The sequence below is a fragment of the Lepidothrix coronata genome, unplaced genomic scaffold, assembly GCF_001604755.1.
Source record: "Lepidothrix coronata isolate B3197 unplaced genomic scaffold, Lepidothrix_coronata-1.0 Scaffold222, whole genome shotgun sequence".
NCBI classification, from domain to species: domain Eukaryota; kingdom Metazoa; phylum Chordata; class Aves; order Passeriformes; family Pipridae; genus Lepidothrix; species Lepidothrix coronata.
Window position 1 is genome coordinate 515446 of NW_016690402.1, and position 19057 is coordinate 534502.

The following is a 19057-nucleotide window of genomic DNA, read 5'->3' on the forward strand; positions in this document are numbered from 1 at the left end:
AAGGGAAGGGAAGGGAAGGGAAGGGAAGGGAAGGGAAGGGAAGGGAAGGGAAGGGAAGGGAAGCTGTTCCACTTAACCTGACAATTTTGTCAACTTTGTTAAAATTGTTAAATTGTTGTTAAGAAAAAAAAAACAACAAACAAATAACAGTACCACACCACCTGTATCAAAACAGAGAGCAATAAAGTAGCCATCCATACTTCAGACATTATTTTTGTACCTGTATCAGAGAGTGTCTTTTTTTGATTATGAGTCATGTTTTGGAAACATTCTTTTTGTGGTAGTTCATGTTAGTGTGGATACAGCTCAGTCAACATGCTTACTCTAGTGACTCCCAGACTTACATACCTACATATTACCACTGGAGAATTTATTATCTAAGGAACTTAGCTAAACTTAAGTCCTTCAAAGTTAAGTGTGATGACATGGAATGTTGCCACAACTCTTCTCATGGTAGAACCCCAAATACAAAGGGACCAGTTTTAAAAGTAACACATTGCTAGCTCAACTTTCAGTGAGATGTGTCAAGCATAGAATGCCTCACGTAGAATGCCTCAAATATTAAAAATAATTAAAGTATCTTTGAAGTGGCATACACTTTCTAAAAAGTTGCCTTTCGTCTTTTAACACTGAAGAATGTTTTCCTGTTCTTGCCATCTTCCTGTTAAACATTTCTTTTCCAGCCATTGCCCAATTTTACTTTTGGTCCTTGGACACAACATAATTCTGGACTTTTCGCTATTCGGTTGTTGACCCTTGCTACCTTTCCTGTCTATGCATCTTTAAAACTGAGCAGCTGAAATTCAGAGAGGGATAACTGCTACATTTCCCTTAGAAATCTAGCCATAGGAGGTATACTGGCAGCAGATTTTCAATGGAAATCACCGTTTCCACCCACAACCCAGCTGCCACATTTAAACCATGCTATATGGGGCTTCCACTCCCTTGGGAGGCTGTTTTCATTTTTCTTCAGAAGCTCTTCTACAGTCTAATGGAACTTGCTGTCAGCTATAAAAAGTAACATTATATACCATAGTATTTTTTTTAATTGTGATATGACTCAAGTTGAAGCCTTCTTTTACTGGAATAGAATGTTATGGAATTCAGTTCGACTTTTTTGTTTGGTGGTTTTTTACCTGAACAGACATCTTTTCTTTCATCAGATATATCAAAAAAGGCCAGATTAAGGCAAAGCCATTTAGGCATCTGGCTTTTGGAGTCATGTGATTAAACTAGGAGGTAAGCTTTTATTTTTAGACTAGAGTATTTCTAATTCTCCGAATCATGAAAAAAAGGTGAAAAAAAATAACTGAACATGAGATATAGATTTGTCCTTTGAGTCTGCCAATGGCTTGAACCAATTTCTTTATGGTAGGTAAGCTTGTAACTTGGTGGAAGTACTACCTGCAAGACTCCCTAATATTACAACAAAGCAACTTCTGTGTGCTGCATTTCCGTAGATTATTATCACAAACAAACATATGCTTTTCAGGGTGGAAGTCATGGCAGCGGGCAGAGGTTCTCAATCCTTTAACAATCAGAATTTAGAATATTTCACACTTGAATAATTCCTAACCACCCATGCAAAACAAAGAGTGATATCCTGTAGTTTATGCTGGAGGTGAGACTCTGGTACATAAGCACTGAAGTGTTTCCGGCTTGTATCATTTCACTTTTCTCATTTTTGTTCCTGTAATTCCAGATATTTACAGATGACAGTCTTGTGTTAGAAGGCAGCTCCACAGTATTATTCCTTTCCATTAGTTATATTCTGTAGCCATTAGCTTTTTTAATCAAGTAAGAACCTTATTGCTATAGTTACAGGAAAGTTGTTTTGTCATATTTCTTAATTCTGAGCCATATATCCTTCTTAGTTTAAATTAAGTTGGGAGTCAGTGCTATTGTGTATCTATGTAGAGGTGATGAGAAGAGTATTTAATGTAGGAATCAGTTGCTGATAGTCTCACCATAGTAGCCCTACGTTACAGATATGATAAAATGACAACGTGCTCTATTACTCAGTACTTAAGTACATGCTACAATGATAGTTTGACCCATTGTGTTGTTGGTAAATATGCTCTATCGAGTCTGTGTCTAAGGGTGTTGATTCTACTAATGGGTATCTAGCCATGTTATTAAATGCTTGACAATGTAAGTACATGAATGGCCTTCGATTTCCAGGAGTTTATTTCCCTTGATTTTTGGATGCTTGAACTTAGTATGCTGAATTGCTTAAAAGCAATCACATTTAAAATGTTGGAATAGAAAGAGTTCGTATCATGTTCAAGGCTCAAACATTGTGACTACGCAAAGATCTTTTGTAACTGATGGATGCGCTCTTGTTGCATATTCTAACCATTTCAAACCGATGAATGATTGATTGTGAACTTTTCCATTTTATTATATAAGTTTATAATGAAAAACAATTAATTAATTGGAACTTGCCTTGCCCTCAAGCTGTAAACAGAGTTGTCATTGCCACTGAATCTGAAAACACAGAATACACACAAATCTGGTCATCTTGGCAGCTCTAGATGATGCTTGTATTTAACTCAGTGTAGCCAACTTAATCTTTGTCTATATGTAGAAAAATAGAGGGTTTTCTTTCCCGAAGTTTTTCTTCCAGTTTAGATTTTTTTAAATAAATGTTGACCTCCAGATTTTGATTCAGACCAGAAGTCAGTGTTCTTTGAGTTAGTGCAGAAATGGTCACTGGCTTTGCACGTTTCCATTTTTATGTGTCTGGGTTACATCTAAATCAACATCAAAGTGCACTGAATCAATAGCCACTTAGCAAAACCTGATTATATGCATTTCATCTAATGAATCAATATGAGTCATTAAACCTGTGCTCTTTGCACTATCCTACACTCTTTGATCATCCCCTGTATTCAAGGATCTGGCAACAAGACATAATGAATTGTGGCTTCCGGCTCTTGAACACACAGCTAGGTTGGGTATTTGCCATCCTGAGACTAGAGTGCAACTGCAGCATTTGTCTGACTTTGGATCATATAGGCAGTCTGCAGAAGATAGCAAGGCTATAGGGAGGAGAATTATCCATGTTAAGTGATACAGCAGCTGTGGAAAGGAAAGAAACAGGGTTTTGGGTTTCTCATTACAAAATTATTATGGTGCGTGGTTTTAAATTCTGTTAGGTGCTATCTTTAGTGGGGTTGGGCAGACAATTAAAAAGAAAAAAAGAGAAAAGGTCTTGGACTTGTCTCACTTTCAACAGATTCCTAAGTGGTAGAAATGCAAGTTAATCACCATCATCTCCCTTTACTGTCAGTAGGCAAAGTCTCTAAAAAAAGTGAGATGAATAGCCTCACAGGAAGTTCCTGTTTGTCTGCGTTGACTTATGAAGGGAGCTTAACATGACATGTATAGACCTAGTTTTTAGAAGCCTAGGGGTCGGTGAGAGATAAACCCCATCAATGACATCATAAGTCATGGGGCAATCAGATATTACATCGATTTATTTATATAAATACTGTTGAGTAACCTACAACTGCAGGACATGTACATTGCTAACCTGTGCTACCACATAAGCTTTTAGTCTCATGATTTGTTGCATTTAGTTTTTTATATCTTGCTTTAGATGAGTTCTCTGTAGATGAAAGTTTTCCTGTGTATTTGTACAACACATAGAAGTACATTGCTGTGCCTCATTGTTCCTTCACTGAACAGCTATTGTAATGAAACAATTAAACTAGTAGTTTGAATGGGTTAGTTATTGCAAAACTGAAAGTTTCCTCTTAGTTGTCATATCCCAAGAGCAGGGACTTTGGTGATGGGTGTAATGATCTTGCTAGCCAAAGGACAGGTTAGCCAGTAAGTTTGTCAGTGTTTGTCACAGGGTTCAGTTGCATCAGTTTGGAGTCTCAGTGAACTGGTGTGGGGAGGTGCTTCCCACTAGAGATGTATAGGATCCAATGAATAAAAGATCCTAGCTTTGACTTAAGTTGCTGTGACTGTATTAATTACATTAAAGCTATTCTGCAAGTGGCCTTAGATGCTACAGTGCTTGGCAATGGTTGCAAGAAGCCTGATCTGGAACAGTATTCAAGGCTCTGGCTCCTGGAAAGCAGATTTGAGCAAGTTAGTCTTCTAGATTGGGATTAGTAGCACATAGGATGCTAGCACAGAGAATTTTAATCCATCTGGTTGGAAGTTTTAAAACCAGTGTGTCCCAGCTCCATCTTGTTGGCTGCAATTAGCCATCTCTGTGAAATAAAAGCCCCAAAACTCCGTGTCTTGCTTGAACTTTGACTTCTTGCTCTTCCCGTTTTCTCTTCTATAGCTTACTAATTGGAACTCAGCAAAGTTCTTTAACTTTCACAGCCTGGGAAGGTTTGACTCAATACCTCCTATATTCCAGAACAGTACACAGGCATTAGGTAGGACTTTTGTGGGATGGAAAAGATTCCTTACTAGTGTGGCTTAGAAAGCAAAAATAATTTCCCACAAAGAAGTTTGACACTGCCACCCTACAGTTAGCAGTGTCCACTGGGTTTGCTGCTCATTCCTGTAGCAATTTGGCATACTTTAGGCAGTGTTTAAATATGAATGGAAAATCATCCTCAACTGAAGCAGTTTATTCTTGCAACTGAGTCGGCAAATCACTAAGATGGAGTTAATCTCTTTTTCTGAATTTATTATCATTCCTTCATTCCTATCAATTCATTGATTCAGCTTCACCAAGAGTGCTACCAGCTCTTCCTTTCAATAGCGCATAATCTGCTGGGAAGGGCAGCTTCCTGGAGTTTGGGAAATTCAAGCTGCAGGGTTTGATGGAATCTAAATATTTATTGTCTGGTCAACTGCTATCAGTTGATAGTATTGGCCCTTTAAAGCTAATAGTCGCTGCTTTGAGAGTGATTTAAAAGGCTGGAGTGTTGTTCAAATTAATTAGACTTGCACATTCTTAAAAGACTGGATTTGTTAGAGGACTTATGTGCTAAACACCTATTTTCTCAATACCCTGCAAGTCTTCATCAGGAGATACAGACTTTGAAGTTACCTAGTCCAAACCAAAGTAGTACTTAACGGTATCCAATGGGACAAGTGTAAATGCCTTGGGAACTTTCTGCCTGAAGCCTTAAGCAGAAGTTTGCTTCCAAGGAGATTCTTCCTAATTTGCTATCCTCAACTGTATATGATAAAATTCCACCTCAGTGCCACTTCAGATACTTAAAGTACTTCACTGAATGTTTCTGATAACCTCATTAGGTGTTTATGTAGCAAATTTTTAGATTCTATTGCCTACCAAATGTTTTGGTTTCTGTTAATTAAATTAAGTTCTTACGTGAAAAACAAGGAAGAATGAGGACTCTGTTGTTGGAACACTTTTTAAATTGAAAAACCTTCTGTAAGATTTTTCAAAGTACTACTAAGAAAAAAAGAAAGGAAAGAAGAAGATAATGATCCACCAAGAAAAAATATTATTCAGATTTAGAGCATAATATTGGCATCATCTTATTTTTCTTCACTTGGATCTTATAGCATGAGGCATCTGAAATAATAGATTCGATAGAAAAGAACACAAATGAAAAAAGAATGCTGGTAAACATGGCACATAGGAATTACTTTATCCAAACTAGGTATTTAAAGTTGACTAGACCTTTATTAGTCATATAATCTTTCCTTCTCATTTTCTCATTTTCGTCTAAGAGGAAAACTTCCTCCAAACATAGGTGTCATGTCCCAGCTTTGATGTGTGAGTTGGCATATCATGGGGGAAAAATACTAATTGGTAATCTGATTTAGAAAATCTCTTGTATTTCTTTGGTCCTACACTATGTATATTTAAATAGATATGTTAATTGTTATATATTATAAATAATAAACATAATAATTATGCTGAAAATTATGTTAATAAAATATATTAAAAATAATGAAGTTCAACTCTGGGCAAGAAATATCTTTTTCTGAAGAACAGTCTTACTGAAGGTATCAATGAGTAGCATCATAGGGAGAAGGATTAAAGGAGAAAAATTGCATGAGGGTTAAAAAAATATCATAAATCATCTTCTAACTAAGGAGCATAAAATCATATATTATTTCTTCCATTTCTTCAATTATTAATGTCTGTATGTCCTCTTGGAGCTTATTGCTATGAAATTCAACAACATTATTTCCACAAGAATTATTCATGACAGATTCCAAAAACCAGAGATGACTGAGGCACACAGCAAAGCACTGTAGAATATTCAAGTGTGTTTCAGGAAGCCCAAATATATACCCTGCTGAAAGCCAAGAGAGCTAAAGCATGGAGGGAAAATAAGACAAACACAGCTGACCAGGGAAATACAGGGAGCAATGAAAGAACAGATAAAGGCACACAAGACACATAAATCAATGGGGTCATTGCTCCTAGCAGGGATAAACAAGTCTAAAAATAACCAAATAAGGGGATGACCACAAAAGCCAAAATTGAAAATATAGAGAAGATTGCAGAAGCCATAAGGGCAAACCATAACAGATTTCACAAACACATGAGGAACAAGAGGTCAGTGGGAGAGACTGTCACCTCCATATGTGGTCCGGAGAGGAAGTCAGTGGCAGAGGCTGCTGGGAAGCCAGTGCTGCCTTCCCCTTGGTGTGCTTGCTGGAGTGACCACAGGGAACATGCCAGAAACAGAGAGAAGTGTCCTGGAGGCAGAATCTGAAAAATTAATGCAACAAAGGATGAGAACAGAGCAGGTTAAGAAAGAAAAAGAAGAAAATAGGGCAGCTTAACAGTAGGCTTCAGGTCTGGTGGCCTGTTTCCTAGGTTTCTGAAAGATATGGATTTTTTTTTTCAACTCTCTCACTCTACAAAGTCTACAGTACTTGAGGTATATGTAAGCTATGTGAGGTATACAATTGAAAGGCAGAAGAAAGCTGGTGCAAGACAGTATTTTAAAAGTTTTAAAAGAAAAAACATTACAATGGTAGATTTATTAAGTATAAATCCAAGTACAGCCAAAATCAAATTCAGGGTTATGTAATAACTGATTAAAATTAATTAGGAAAGAGTTAACAAAAGCTGAGTTGAAGTTAACTAATTATAGGACAAGGATAAATGGATACAAATTGAAAGAGGGGGAATTCAGGTTGGATATTAGGAAGAAATTCTTCACTGTGGGGAGGATGAGATCCTGGAACAGGTTACCCATAGAAGTTGTGGATGCCCCAACCCTGGCAGTGTTTGAGGCCAGGTTGGACAAGGCTTTGAGCAACCTGGTCTAGTAGGAGATGTCCCTGCCCACAGCAGGAGGGTTGGGACAATAGTATAATCGATTTCCTTGGAAAAATTACATATTCCCAAGCCTTAGTGTTGGACCCAACCATTGAAATATACAAATATTTGGTTTTGTGGTTGCTGGTGTGTCCTCCATGTTAATTCTATGAGCACAGGCACTGAGAATGGATTAATAAAGTTATAAACTAAAGTCAAGTTCACAACTTTACTTGAATAGCTGAGTTGCAAATAGTTAATGAGATTTATAAAAGCATCAAAGTCATCAGGCAGCTAACTGGAATTGATTTCCATTGCCATTTATGCATTTTCCAGGGGCCCCTGAATCCCAAATAATGCCTTAGATTCTCACAAACTTTATAAAATATTGTGTAGAAGGCCATAAAGCTATGAAAAAATATTAAAGATGACAAATCTGACAGTGGAAACAATTTATTTCTACTTTTGACAAATAATTTGTATCTAAAAAATTGTGCAGTTCTTCTGAGATGTCAATTCAAAAATTAAACAAATAGATGTTATTTGTCATCCCCCTGTCCTCTGCCTGATTTCCTACACTTTTGTGAATTCCAAAGGAGACTCTTTTGGGGCATTACTAGATGAAAACTGTTTCAAGTGTTTAGTGTTCTTAAATGAAAAAAGATTGGAGCAAGGTGGTGTTAATGTTCTGGCTTTAGAGTGACAAACTGCCCAGGGTTGGATGGGGCTTTGAACAACCTGGTCTAGTGGAAAGTGTCCCTACCCATGGCAGGTGGGTTGGAAATAGATGGTCTTTAAGGTCCCTTCCAGACCAAACCATTCTATTATATTACTAAAAGTTCAAGTTTGTGTGAATGTCAGTGGCCAAAAATTTTCACAGTTACTCATCTACAGATGCTCAGACTGCTTGACGTGTCATCTTTACCTCTTATAATGTTCTCAGAGAAAGAAAGGAAATCCTGGGGATTTCTGGGGCTGACCCTACTTGCATCTTTGAAAATAAAGATCAGGATTTTGAGAAAATATAATTTAATGATAATGTCATTGAAGAAGGTATAGTGAGGGTAATATGCATCCCAAAGAGAAGGAACAGAAACCAAGAAAGTAATAAATGTTAGCCTGCTTGCTTAAATCATATTGAACGGATATGGAAATTTCTAAAATCTACCTGAGCTCCGGAACGTGACCCACTCCTGTTTTCCAGGATGCAACCTCTATTAGAGGCCTAAATGCAACAGGTTCTTCCCTACTTGTCTGGCCATTTCCTTGGGCACTACACACACTCTGAATTTCCATTTCTGAGGGAACGTTCATGTGCCCTCTCTCAGAGGTCCGTAGGAGAGTTTAAATAGACAGCTACTGAAACACCATAGTACCAGGGGAAGCGCTAAAATAAACCTGGAGTGGTCAGAACTACAACAAACAGTGCTTCCATTTTGCCTCAGATTTTATGCACTGTCCAGACTGATGGAGATTGAATTCCTGTTTCTGCCTTGACTGTGATGATGTGGGATATTTTCCATGGAAATATATCCTACATTTCCTCTTGTTTCTGGGTATCTGGGTATCTGGGTCCTGACCAAGAGAAGGACTCAGAGGAGAAGAGACAGGACAGTCATTTGTCAGTGAGCAGTAGTGGTGATATAGGGACAAGGATTTCTGCTATATTTATAGGTTTTACATTGAAGCATCTTTGGACAGAAACAAATACAGTCCAAGGAGAAAACAACAGAAGCTTAGGGCTTCCCTTCTTTCCAGGTTTATGGCTCTTAAAATTACTGAAGGTTTGGGCTTTTGCGTGCCTGTGGTGTATCAGAGTTTCTTGCATCCAGCTGCACTGGGGCTCATCTTCTATAAAGGGATGCTCTTCCTCAGAATATGCTGCATGACCTGCTGGATGGAGCATGTGTATATTCCTTAGATACCTGCATCCCAAGCAGACTGTGAACGAGTGGTTTAAAATTTAGGTAAGACAATATTTAAGTTAGGTACTTCAATAAAATTCTTTTTACCTAAGTAGCAGTTTAAGTAATTGGGATGCATAGCTGCTGGGGTGCAAATAAGTTAGACCAAGATCAAGACCATGAAGACACAACACTGAGCACTCTGTAGTACTAAATGTGGTGAAAACTGTTTTTCAGTGGTCTGTCAAGAGAATGAGAAGCATTATTAGAGTGGAAGAAAGTGATAAGAGATCTTCAGTGTTTTGTCATTGGGATAAAGGGATCAAGAATATAATGTAAAATGGAAGTTATAAGTAGATATGCAGAAAGGGCTATAAAGAACAATTTAAATGTCTCAAAACTAGGTAATCACAGGAAGAAGACTAAAAACTGATATAGCTTGAGTAGTGTTTATAATCACACAATAAAAAAGTTCAAAGAGGAACTTCTTTGAACAAAAGGTACTATGGAGAGCATTCACTCTGCACAGATTATAGAGGTTACACGGGGTGGATCAGATTCAACAAACATGGATTATATGACCTTAGAGAAGCAGGTGGCTACTTTGATGGAAGACCAGGACTCTGAAATACTATTTATTTTCCAATGCATTAAAATGATTGATGATGAAGTGGTACTCTACTTTGAAAAGTATGACTTCCTTCGTTGACAAAGGTTTTTGTTTATTGTTTGATTTATTTTCAATGTGAGAACACTTGCAACACTGGCCATGAAAACTGTTAGTTTTGGTTGTGTTGAGGATCTTGCTTTCCCATTTATCTGGCCTTGCAGTATAATAGAGCAAAACAGTGGAGAATTTAAGAGCGATCCATTATTTATAATAATAATAATAATAATAATAATAATAATAACAGCCAGCAGCATTAAGAATGTGGTCATATTTTCATTATTCAAGTGACATTGAAATGTATCTTAACTGCACACAATCAAAACCTTACTGAATATTACAAAATTATGAAGCATTGCTTTATTCCTGATTGTTGTACTGATACGTTACAGGTAGGATAAGATTGCTGGTTTTTTTAACTCTGTTCATCTGCCTTAGAGAAGAGTGTAACATGTTGAAGAGAAAAAAGAATGAGAAGGAAAAACACACATTTGTATCAGTTCTGAAACTGTTATGCTGTCATATGCATGTGACATTTTCAGGCAAATGATAGTCATTTACAATTTCACAGGTTTTGTAAGTGTCCTTCCCCTTGGTCAGTATTGTGTAAGAAGCATTTTACTTTGAAAACATGCATTCTGAGAACAGCAACTAATCGTGGTGTAGAATTAGTATATATGACTAAATGAAATCTGGAGGATAGTGTAATAATTTACATCTTTTCTTTTTGCACAGTGTTTATGGATGTCCTTTGGCAAAAAAAAGAAAAACACAAGATAAACAACCCCAAGAACCAGCCCCCAAAAGAAAACCCTTTGTGGTTAAAGCAGACAACTCTTCAGTAGATGAGTGCTATGAAACTGATGGAACAGAGGAAATGGATGAAAAGGAAGAGGAAGAAGAGGAAGAGGATGAAGAAGAAGAGGAATATTCTGATGATAATGAGGAGCAAGGTGATGAGGAGGAGGATGATGAGGAGATAGATCGAGAAGAAGAAGAGGAGATTGAGGAAGAAGAAGAGGAGGATGAAGAGGAAGGTGAAGATGTGGAGGATGAAGAGGAGGAGGAAGAAGAAGAGGAGGAAGAAGAGGAGGAGGAGGAAGAACGTGGTAATAATCAGAGTATTAGTAAAAAGTAAACAATGTGTGTTTTCTGGGTTAATCTTCTAGTGTGGTGTGTGAGGATTTAGCTATGTGGTTCTCATTAAAGCTAATGGAAGTCATGCAGTTAAATCTCTCTGCTCCACACTGAAAATATACCCCACTGTGTTCTCCTAACATTTATTTTAATAAGTCTGTCTTCCAAATATTTTTTAATACACCAGCACTCACATTTCAAACAAGGAGGGTGGAGGTGTGTTTATGCTAAAAATGCTTGCATAAAATGTAATCCTAGTAGTGGATTAATGCATGCAGTTACCAGGAGAATATTCACAAAGGTACAAGCAAAGCATCAGCTACAGCTGGGTGCCTGTACTGATCATTTGCAAGTGTATTTGCTAGATCTGCTTATAGAATGTGAAAGATTGCCCACATAAATTCTGTCACAAGTTTGCAGATAATCTATGTGTGTAAAAGTGGACCTCTTCCCTTCAAAAATTTTGCCCCATACTTCCCCTTACCCTAAGAAACTATTCAGAATTAACTATTATAATATAGTTTGATTCTTTGAGGCTTGAATGCTGTGTGCTTTAGTTGATTCCAGTAAAAATAGTGACAGCTTTACATCAATAACGTCTTTCTAAAATTTATGTGTTTTGGTTATCATACTATGGCATAAGTGCCATTTAGACATACAGGTCACTGGTAGTAACTAAATTAATGCAATAGCAATGTGATTAGCCTATTCAACTTTCTCTTTTTTTGGGATATTGGACTTTATATAACCAGTACTTTCAAAATATGTGTTTAGTGTCCATTTGCTCAAGAGTCCATATGCTGATGACAGACATCATAATGCACTGGGGTGAAATGAAGGAATCATGCAAAAATTAATGAACTATCTAAAAAGTATTTTGTTCCCATTTTCAGGGAACACGTTTTTGGTTGGGTAGATTCACCTTTCTAACCAATAAAAATATAAGAAAAGCTTTCAGCACTCCTCAGTTGGATTCCTCTTAGGAACCAGGTATGAAAGTTGTATGACTTTTGTTTCAGCATTCTGTAAGGTCAGATCTTAAATCTTAAAGACAGACTTTGAAAGTATTCTTTCCATTTGGGCAAGATGGTGGCCAGCTGGGTGGCTATAACATTTTCTCAGATTCATCTGTAGCATTTCCTCAATTGCCTGAATTTGCCACAAAATTGGTAGAGAATAAATGGTCGATCTTAAAAGTTTCATGAGTTTGATGCAACAGGGAAGCCATTTCCTTTTGCAGGGAACTCTGCTGTTTCAGAACCTGGAAGAGAAGCTGTGTTAAATTAGGCTGATGTGCAGCTGGTCTTGCTCTCCTGATGGGCAAGCAGAGGATGTCCAGCAGTTTCTTTAACAAATAATGGTGACTGAGTTTGTTGGTGCTTAGGTTATGGTGCAACTGCTGCTGTGATTTCAGCTGGCATTAAAAACTTTGAATCTACACTATCAAAAATTATAAAAGGAAAAAAAAACCTAAGCAAAACTCAAGAGCTCAAGAAAATTGCTTCTGCCAAACCAGCAGGCTTGACACTCAGTTTATTTTTTCTATGATAATGAAACACAGTGGTTTACTTATTCCAACACAGTTACACATGCAGTTAGTGGTCCTAATCAATGTGAAGAGGCTGACATTGCTTTTTGACTGCTTTCCTTCCATATATAGTAGGCTGTGGTTAAGAACTGCAAAAAATTCACAAAGGTACCTCTGTAGCTGCTCTGCATATTACTTGGAATTAAAACTTAGGTAGGTCAAGTTTTTCGTTGGATTCCATACTATTCCAGTAATTAAACAAATGTACATTAATAAATATATATATTCTATGTAAAAAATTAGTCATTAAGAAAAATTCCTCATAAAATTAGAAAAGTGATAATAGAATTTTATGAGAAAGGTATTTAATGATCTTTTTGAGTATCAACATGGTAATCACTATGCAACGGTCCCAGTTAGAGCATAGATGATTTACAAGAAAGAATTCCTAGCAATTAATGAGGAAGGCAGTATGGAGTTCCTTATGTCTATGCCAAGGAGTGGAGAGTGATAACACTTTGGTTTTGGTGAGGTCTAGAAGCTAATCAATAAATCAGATTTTTTAAAATAGTTTATTTCCTATTGATTCCAATAGAGATCCTGAAGTTTCACTTTATTCGGCTTGTAGCAAAAGCTGTATTGGTGGAATTTGGACTGTTGATTTTCTAGGGAAAAAAAGTGCAAAGTTAGGTGCTCTTAAACTTTATGGTCTAAATATGACTCTTGCCTTTATCTGTTGACTATATGGAAAATTAGGTCTGTCAGCTATGAATTTAGTTAATACAATCGGTTGCTGCTCACTACAATGTAGATATTGTAGCAAACCACCCTATAAGTCACCTTAGCAGGAAGTCTGAATGTGTCTTAGTATTCCTATCTCTAGAAACAAAATGCAGAATTTATCCACTGGTCACCAGGATGCCTGACAGTTCTCAAAAAGGTTTCTGTCACTGGTGCTGTAGATGATAGCTGTTCAGAAAATTTCCATAAGTAACTATAGCCTAGGTGGACAAAAGAGTTAATATCATAAATATTGGTGACAGAAGGTTAAAATTATAAGTATTGGTGACAGAAGAATTCCTCAACAAATATAGAACAGGACTATAGAGGAAACAATTGGGGAAGGCAGGAAAGGAAGAGGGTGGGAGCGTATGGGTAAGGTATTTTACTGTTTCTTAGGCCAAATTCAGTTTTCTTTTAGAAAAGGGTAAATCCTGGGAAACAAAAGTGCATCACTGGCATGTCATTGCTCATACTTTTTTGGTTTAAAAGAAAGTGAATTTTGAGTGGGATTCTCAGAGGATATAGATATTATAAAGGTCATGTAGGTAAACAGTTCTTATTGAAAATACTTGAGCATTCACTGAAACCATCACAGCCTTTGAAAATCACATCTTTGTAGCCTTGTCACTGATAAACTAAAGGACTTGGAGAATACAGATGTGTCCTAAGGAAACAGTCTCACAAATCTCAAAATAACAATTTAAAATTAAAAGGAGGAAAAAACCCAAACTTTTTTAAATGAGTCCCCGATTCCGTGTCCGTATTTCTGTACACAATCCTTTGAACCAAAATTAATGCTAAAAACTCTCCGTCAATGGCTAACATATCCTCTTTAAATTTCCATTCAATCTGAATCTCTTTGAAGAACAGATATCTATCCATCTATCTATGAAGAGACTTGGAAAGCCTTTATGTTCAACAGGTCCACTAAAGGAAAGATGAATCATTGTTATTTCCCTTATATCCCAGGAAAAAATGACAGATAGATGACCTGTGTTATGATAACACAACCTGTAAGTTGCAATACAAATGGGAAGGAGTAAGAGTAAAGGCTGCTGTTGGAGTGCCCTTTCTCTGTGATGACAGCTGCTGAGAACCTTTAGAATTCATAGGAGACACAGTAGAGGTTTTTTAATAATAATACCTAGCACATGGACATAAGGATAGGTGTTCTACCTGTTTTCTTATTTCATAGAATCATAGAATTGTTTAGGTTGGAAGAGATCTCTAAGATCATCAAATCCAACCATATTTCTTTAAATTGTAGGATGGTTTTTAAAAAACTCGTAATATGTTTGTGTTTTTTCTTTTACTTGCATAAACTCAATGAAGACAGATAGACCCTGAATATAATACACCTGTAAGCTCCATTAAGACTGTTAGTGCCCTCCACTGTCTTCTTGATCCCCTCTGAAGTGCTTCTGAAGCACTTATGTCCTCTAAGCTAGAGGAGATGCAAATATCAATTTAAAAGATGAAAGAAGCTCATGCTCTGAGGAAAGCATGGTGGCACACAGCTTTCCAGCTGTGCATGCTGCTGAAAACACTCTTGATAAAGTAAACATCTTCATAAAATGAAGACAACATATCTGTATTAGCAAGGTCATCTGTTAGCCTGCTGACCACTAATCATATTCATTTATTTAAACTGTTAGCAGGAAAGTGGCATCTCTTTGGTGAACACGGTGGGCGTTCAGTATTAATCAGAGCAGGGAGCTAAACTCACGTGTACCTCAGAGGAAAAGCACCTAACAGAAGTAAATTATAGCTTTAAATTAAGAAGCCAGAAAGCAAAATTTCACTGTTTAGGGCAACGTATACAGAAAAAAAAATTATTTTCCAAGGCTAAAGAAGACTAAATAAATACCTGATGGTTAGAAGGTGAAGCAGATCTAAACTCCTTGCTAATAAAGTCTATTGCTATATTACACCTTGATAAAAGAAGATAACCTGTGCTTAGAGTGTCTCATCAATAATAATCTGAAGAACAGAAAAAAACTAGAGTTGCTGTGGAAGACATTTATCCTGGCCACTGCATTGGTGTCCCCAGGATAAGAAGTTAAAGTTTCCTTTCTGCTCTTGTTACGAAGTGCTTCAGCCTGGGAGTCATTGTGTCAAACAACATCATAAAAACTTTTATTGATACCATCTTTTTGCATTGAAGATGCAGGCATGGATTACAACATGTTCTGCTGTTTAGCTGTTTATATTTTCTATGGAGAGATTCAGACTAAGCATTTTTGCTGAATTTTTTTTTTTTTAAATAATGCAGTTAAAACATTTGGAACAGGTAGTTCAAAGTTGGAAACCTCAGGGTTGCTGGAGTAGGGTGGGGAAACTGCTAGCTGGTGAATACCCTTTGAATACTTCTAGTTCTTGTGGAAAAAGTTCAGATAATTTTATTACCTTTATTATGTGTTTATGATTGGTTGGCCGATTGCTTAAATATGACTCAGGTGTTAGTTTAGTAAACTTTTGCTTACTGCTGTGTTCCATGCTCAAGGTCTTTACTGTTTGCTGCTCATAGACAATATAATTTAAACACATTAAATAGCATTATTTAAACATTATTTTCTAATTCTCAGAAGTGAGATTGCGTCTGATGCTGAGCTTGTTTGCATCAAGACAAATCAAGTGTAGCTTTATGCCAGTAGAGTTCCATTTACATGAGGTGGTGTGTTGCACGTGTCATCCCTAACTTTCCCTCCCCTTGAAGAACTGTTTTAGAAGACTTCATTCTATGTGAATGTTTAATTCAGAGGCTCAGTAAACCTTCTGGGCTGTGTCTAGAAACTTTATGTAGCCCTTTTCATCTTAACCTCCACGTTTAAAGTTCGGAATGTACTTAAGTATCATTCTCATGTAGAGATTTGCATATTTAGCTCCTTCCCTACAAATAAAAGGCCTTAAATGATAATGTGAAATATCTCATCCTTCAAGAGCAAATGATTCAATTATAGCTTTATGCAGTGTAAAGAAATTATTCACCTTTGACGAGACAGAATTTTGTGGATGTCAGCAGAAATCCTGTAGAGGACACTGGGATTCTTAGAGAGTTCAGGGTCTGAACTGAAGACCTTAGTTCCATGAAAGCACCATGGAACAAATTTGGTACCACAATGCTGCTTCATTCTGAAACTGTTTTACATGGCATGGGGTTGCTTGTTTGTGTTTCTAATAAACTAAACCTTTCCTTCAGTGTTAGCTGAACGAGATGTTGGGCCCATTGTAATGTCAAATTGTTTCAGGGCTAATCTGTGACCAAACCTTTCTCTAGTCTTGCGGCAGCAGTAGGTCCACAAAGGAACCATGTCTCAGCAGTGCTGCTTTGGATACTCACAGGTTGCAGTCCTCAAGAAGAGGCTGTGCAGAGGTTGCCTTTTCTGCATTTCCATTGCATCCTTCTGTCTGCAGGAAAATACTGAGTGGATCCTTGATTTTGCCTATTTCATTTTTTGTCTGGACAGATCACATAGTAAAATTAATTCTTTCTGGAATAAGATGGATTGGAGAAGTAATTAAAGTGCTGTATTCCTATTCTCATTTAGTCTCTCTGTAACCTGTTCACTGCCAATGATCTCCTAGTTTTGGCACAACTGTGCCAAGAAGCCGGTTACTTATGTGTTTTAGTTCTTTAAAGAACCAGTAGTGAACTACATTATATAGCAGCCCCTTGCATTCATATTTATAAACATAATGACCTGGTGTTGCTGTAGAATGTCTCACATCTGGGATATGTCATTCCTAGAAACATATTCATGGCTTTTACAGACCTGAACTCTTTACGCTTTTGCTTTGAATTCCTTTGCCTTTCACAGTGCTACTTCAAAGGCTGCATTGCCCACACTGTACTGCAGCTTACACAGGGACCACAGACTGTACGAATCCTTCTTGACACTACAGATGTAATGATTCTATAAAATAACTTTTGCTTGGTTAATGTTAGAAGTTCCTATTTTTCCTCTCGTGTTTAGAGTGTATCTCTAAAAGCAAATTATGATCACCCTATTAATTCACAATTCCCACTGGCCTTAGAGTGTTTGTCATAACAGAGTGAACACAAACAGTAGCTTTTCACTCTGAAAAGCAGGGAACTTTATTTGGTAGCTATAGAGTTAATTTTACCTTACTAGAGTTCCTCCCAGAAATAATAAAATAAAATAAAATTGTAGACTGGATTGGTAATTTCTTCTGATCCATATCTGTTCTCATGAATCAAATTTGCAGTCCTAGCAAATGCCTCAAGTCACATAAATTTTGTTTAACTGAGATATATAAACCTAACAAAGCATTCTTTTGAAACAAAAACATTCATGTGTAATGAACATATATATGTAATCCTGAATACTTTTGTACTATGGAAGCATTTCTTCCTTATTTTGCAGGTCTCAGAACAATTCAGTTTTTTTCTTTTGTCACCTCTATCCCATATGACATAGTCCTTTTGTACCATAAGAGTTATTTCCCCTTCTGTAAATTAATGTATTCTGCTTTTTTTTTTTTTTAAGAGTAGAGACTGTGGGAGCTACAGTTCATGAGCTGGACAGCAAGGAAGGCCAAGTCATTTAGCAGAAGAGAAAGAGAACTAATGATAGGAAAGAAACCACCTAAAGGAGGCTGGGTTTGGTCACTGTTGTTGATATCCTCAGAATTATTTGGCACATTAAAGCTTCATACAGAAAGTACTGAAAATAGTCGCTAACATTAAGCATGTCAAGTATCCATAACACCATGTGAAAACCATGGCAGCTATTATATGCTTTGTGCAGTAAATATTACTGCTTTAGCAAAAACTTATGGTGGCTCTGTCAGAGAAAGTTAACAGGATTGACAGCTCAAGACTTAGTGGGGTTTTTTTAGGTGAACTCATCATCTGATAGTTCTGTCATCCCAAACCCTTAATTTTGCAGGCTATACTATTGATAGGAAGAGTAAGTACTGCTGTGACACTAAAGGAACACCACAGAAAACCTGAATTCACAATTACAAAAGCAAACAAATCAAGCAGCCATTTTCTTCCCTGTACTCCACAGACATGGATTACTGATGGAATAAGGGGAAGGTCTGTGTGGCATGAACACTTCCAGTCACCTAACACAGGAGTGTTGGCAAAGATGCCCAGGCCCATGTCATGTTAGAGTTCTGTCATTACCTTTTCCAAAGTATATGTGATGAGATTCCTTATTTGTCATATACAGTTTTAAGTCATGCTATGCAACTGCTTTTCTTCTCGGTTCTATTGTATCAAATCTATTGTTTCACCAACTGCCTGCACTTATAGAAATTCTCTATAAACAAGAAGCATCTGCTAAACAGTTTCTTGGACACTCTATAATGAACAGGGCTGAAGTTTTTACAGAAGATTGTCATTCTGTCATCTGCAATAATTAAAACATTTTCTTTATGTTCAATTTTAAAAGCTGGCATCTACTGGAAAGTTAAAAATTGATTATTCCTCTATTGCAATATGTTGAAAAAAACTTTGGCCTCCAATCAGTAAGAGCAAAATATATTTTAAAAAGTAATAATGGAAATAGTGAATAACAGATCATTATTACCAAACTGTAAGGAATAGGACTGAAGTTGAACTTAAAAAAAGTATACTAAAGTCCATCATAGTGTTTGTTTATCATCTAATGAGCACAGTCTATGAATGTACTCTGAAAATACAGCCAGAAAGGACAACTTTTAAGTGAATAGTAACTGAAATACTTTATTAGGAGCCAAGGATCCTGCTACATTTGTGGAATGAGATAAATGTTTCAATATAGAATGGAGTGGAAATTCTGCCCCAATCTGTAATGCAGGTGCCTGAG

At 36.8% G+C, this 19057-nt stretch overlaps 1 protein-coding gene across 27 annotated transcripts in view; it reads left to right on the forward strand.

Annotated features, from left to right (window-relative positions):
- Nucleotides 1-19057, forward strand: part of MYT1L (myelin transcription factor 1 like) — a 325160-nt gene that overhangs the window by 213171 nt on the left and 92932 nt on the right. For 22 of the 27 annotated variants that reach the window (XM_017833840.1, XM_017833828.1, XM_017833842.1 and 19 more), the window contains one exon: nt 10529-10902. In XM_017833840.1, the coding sequence (XP_017689329.1) occupies nt 10529-10902 (374 nt within the window). Of the gene's footprint in view, nt 1-10528; nt 10903-11822; nt 11921-19057 lie in introns of those variants that run through there. The other 5 variants (XM_017833841.1, XM_017833848.1, XM_017833849.1 and 2 more) reach the window with 2 other exon arrangements.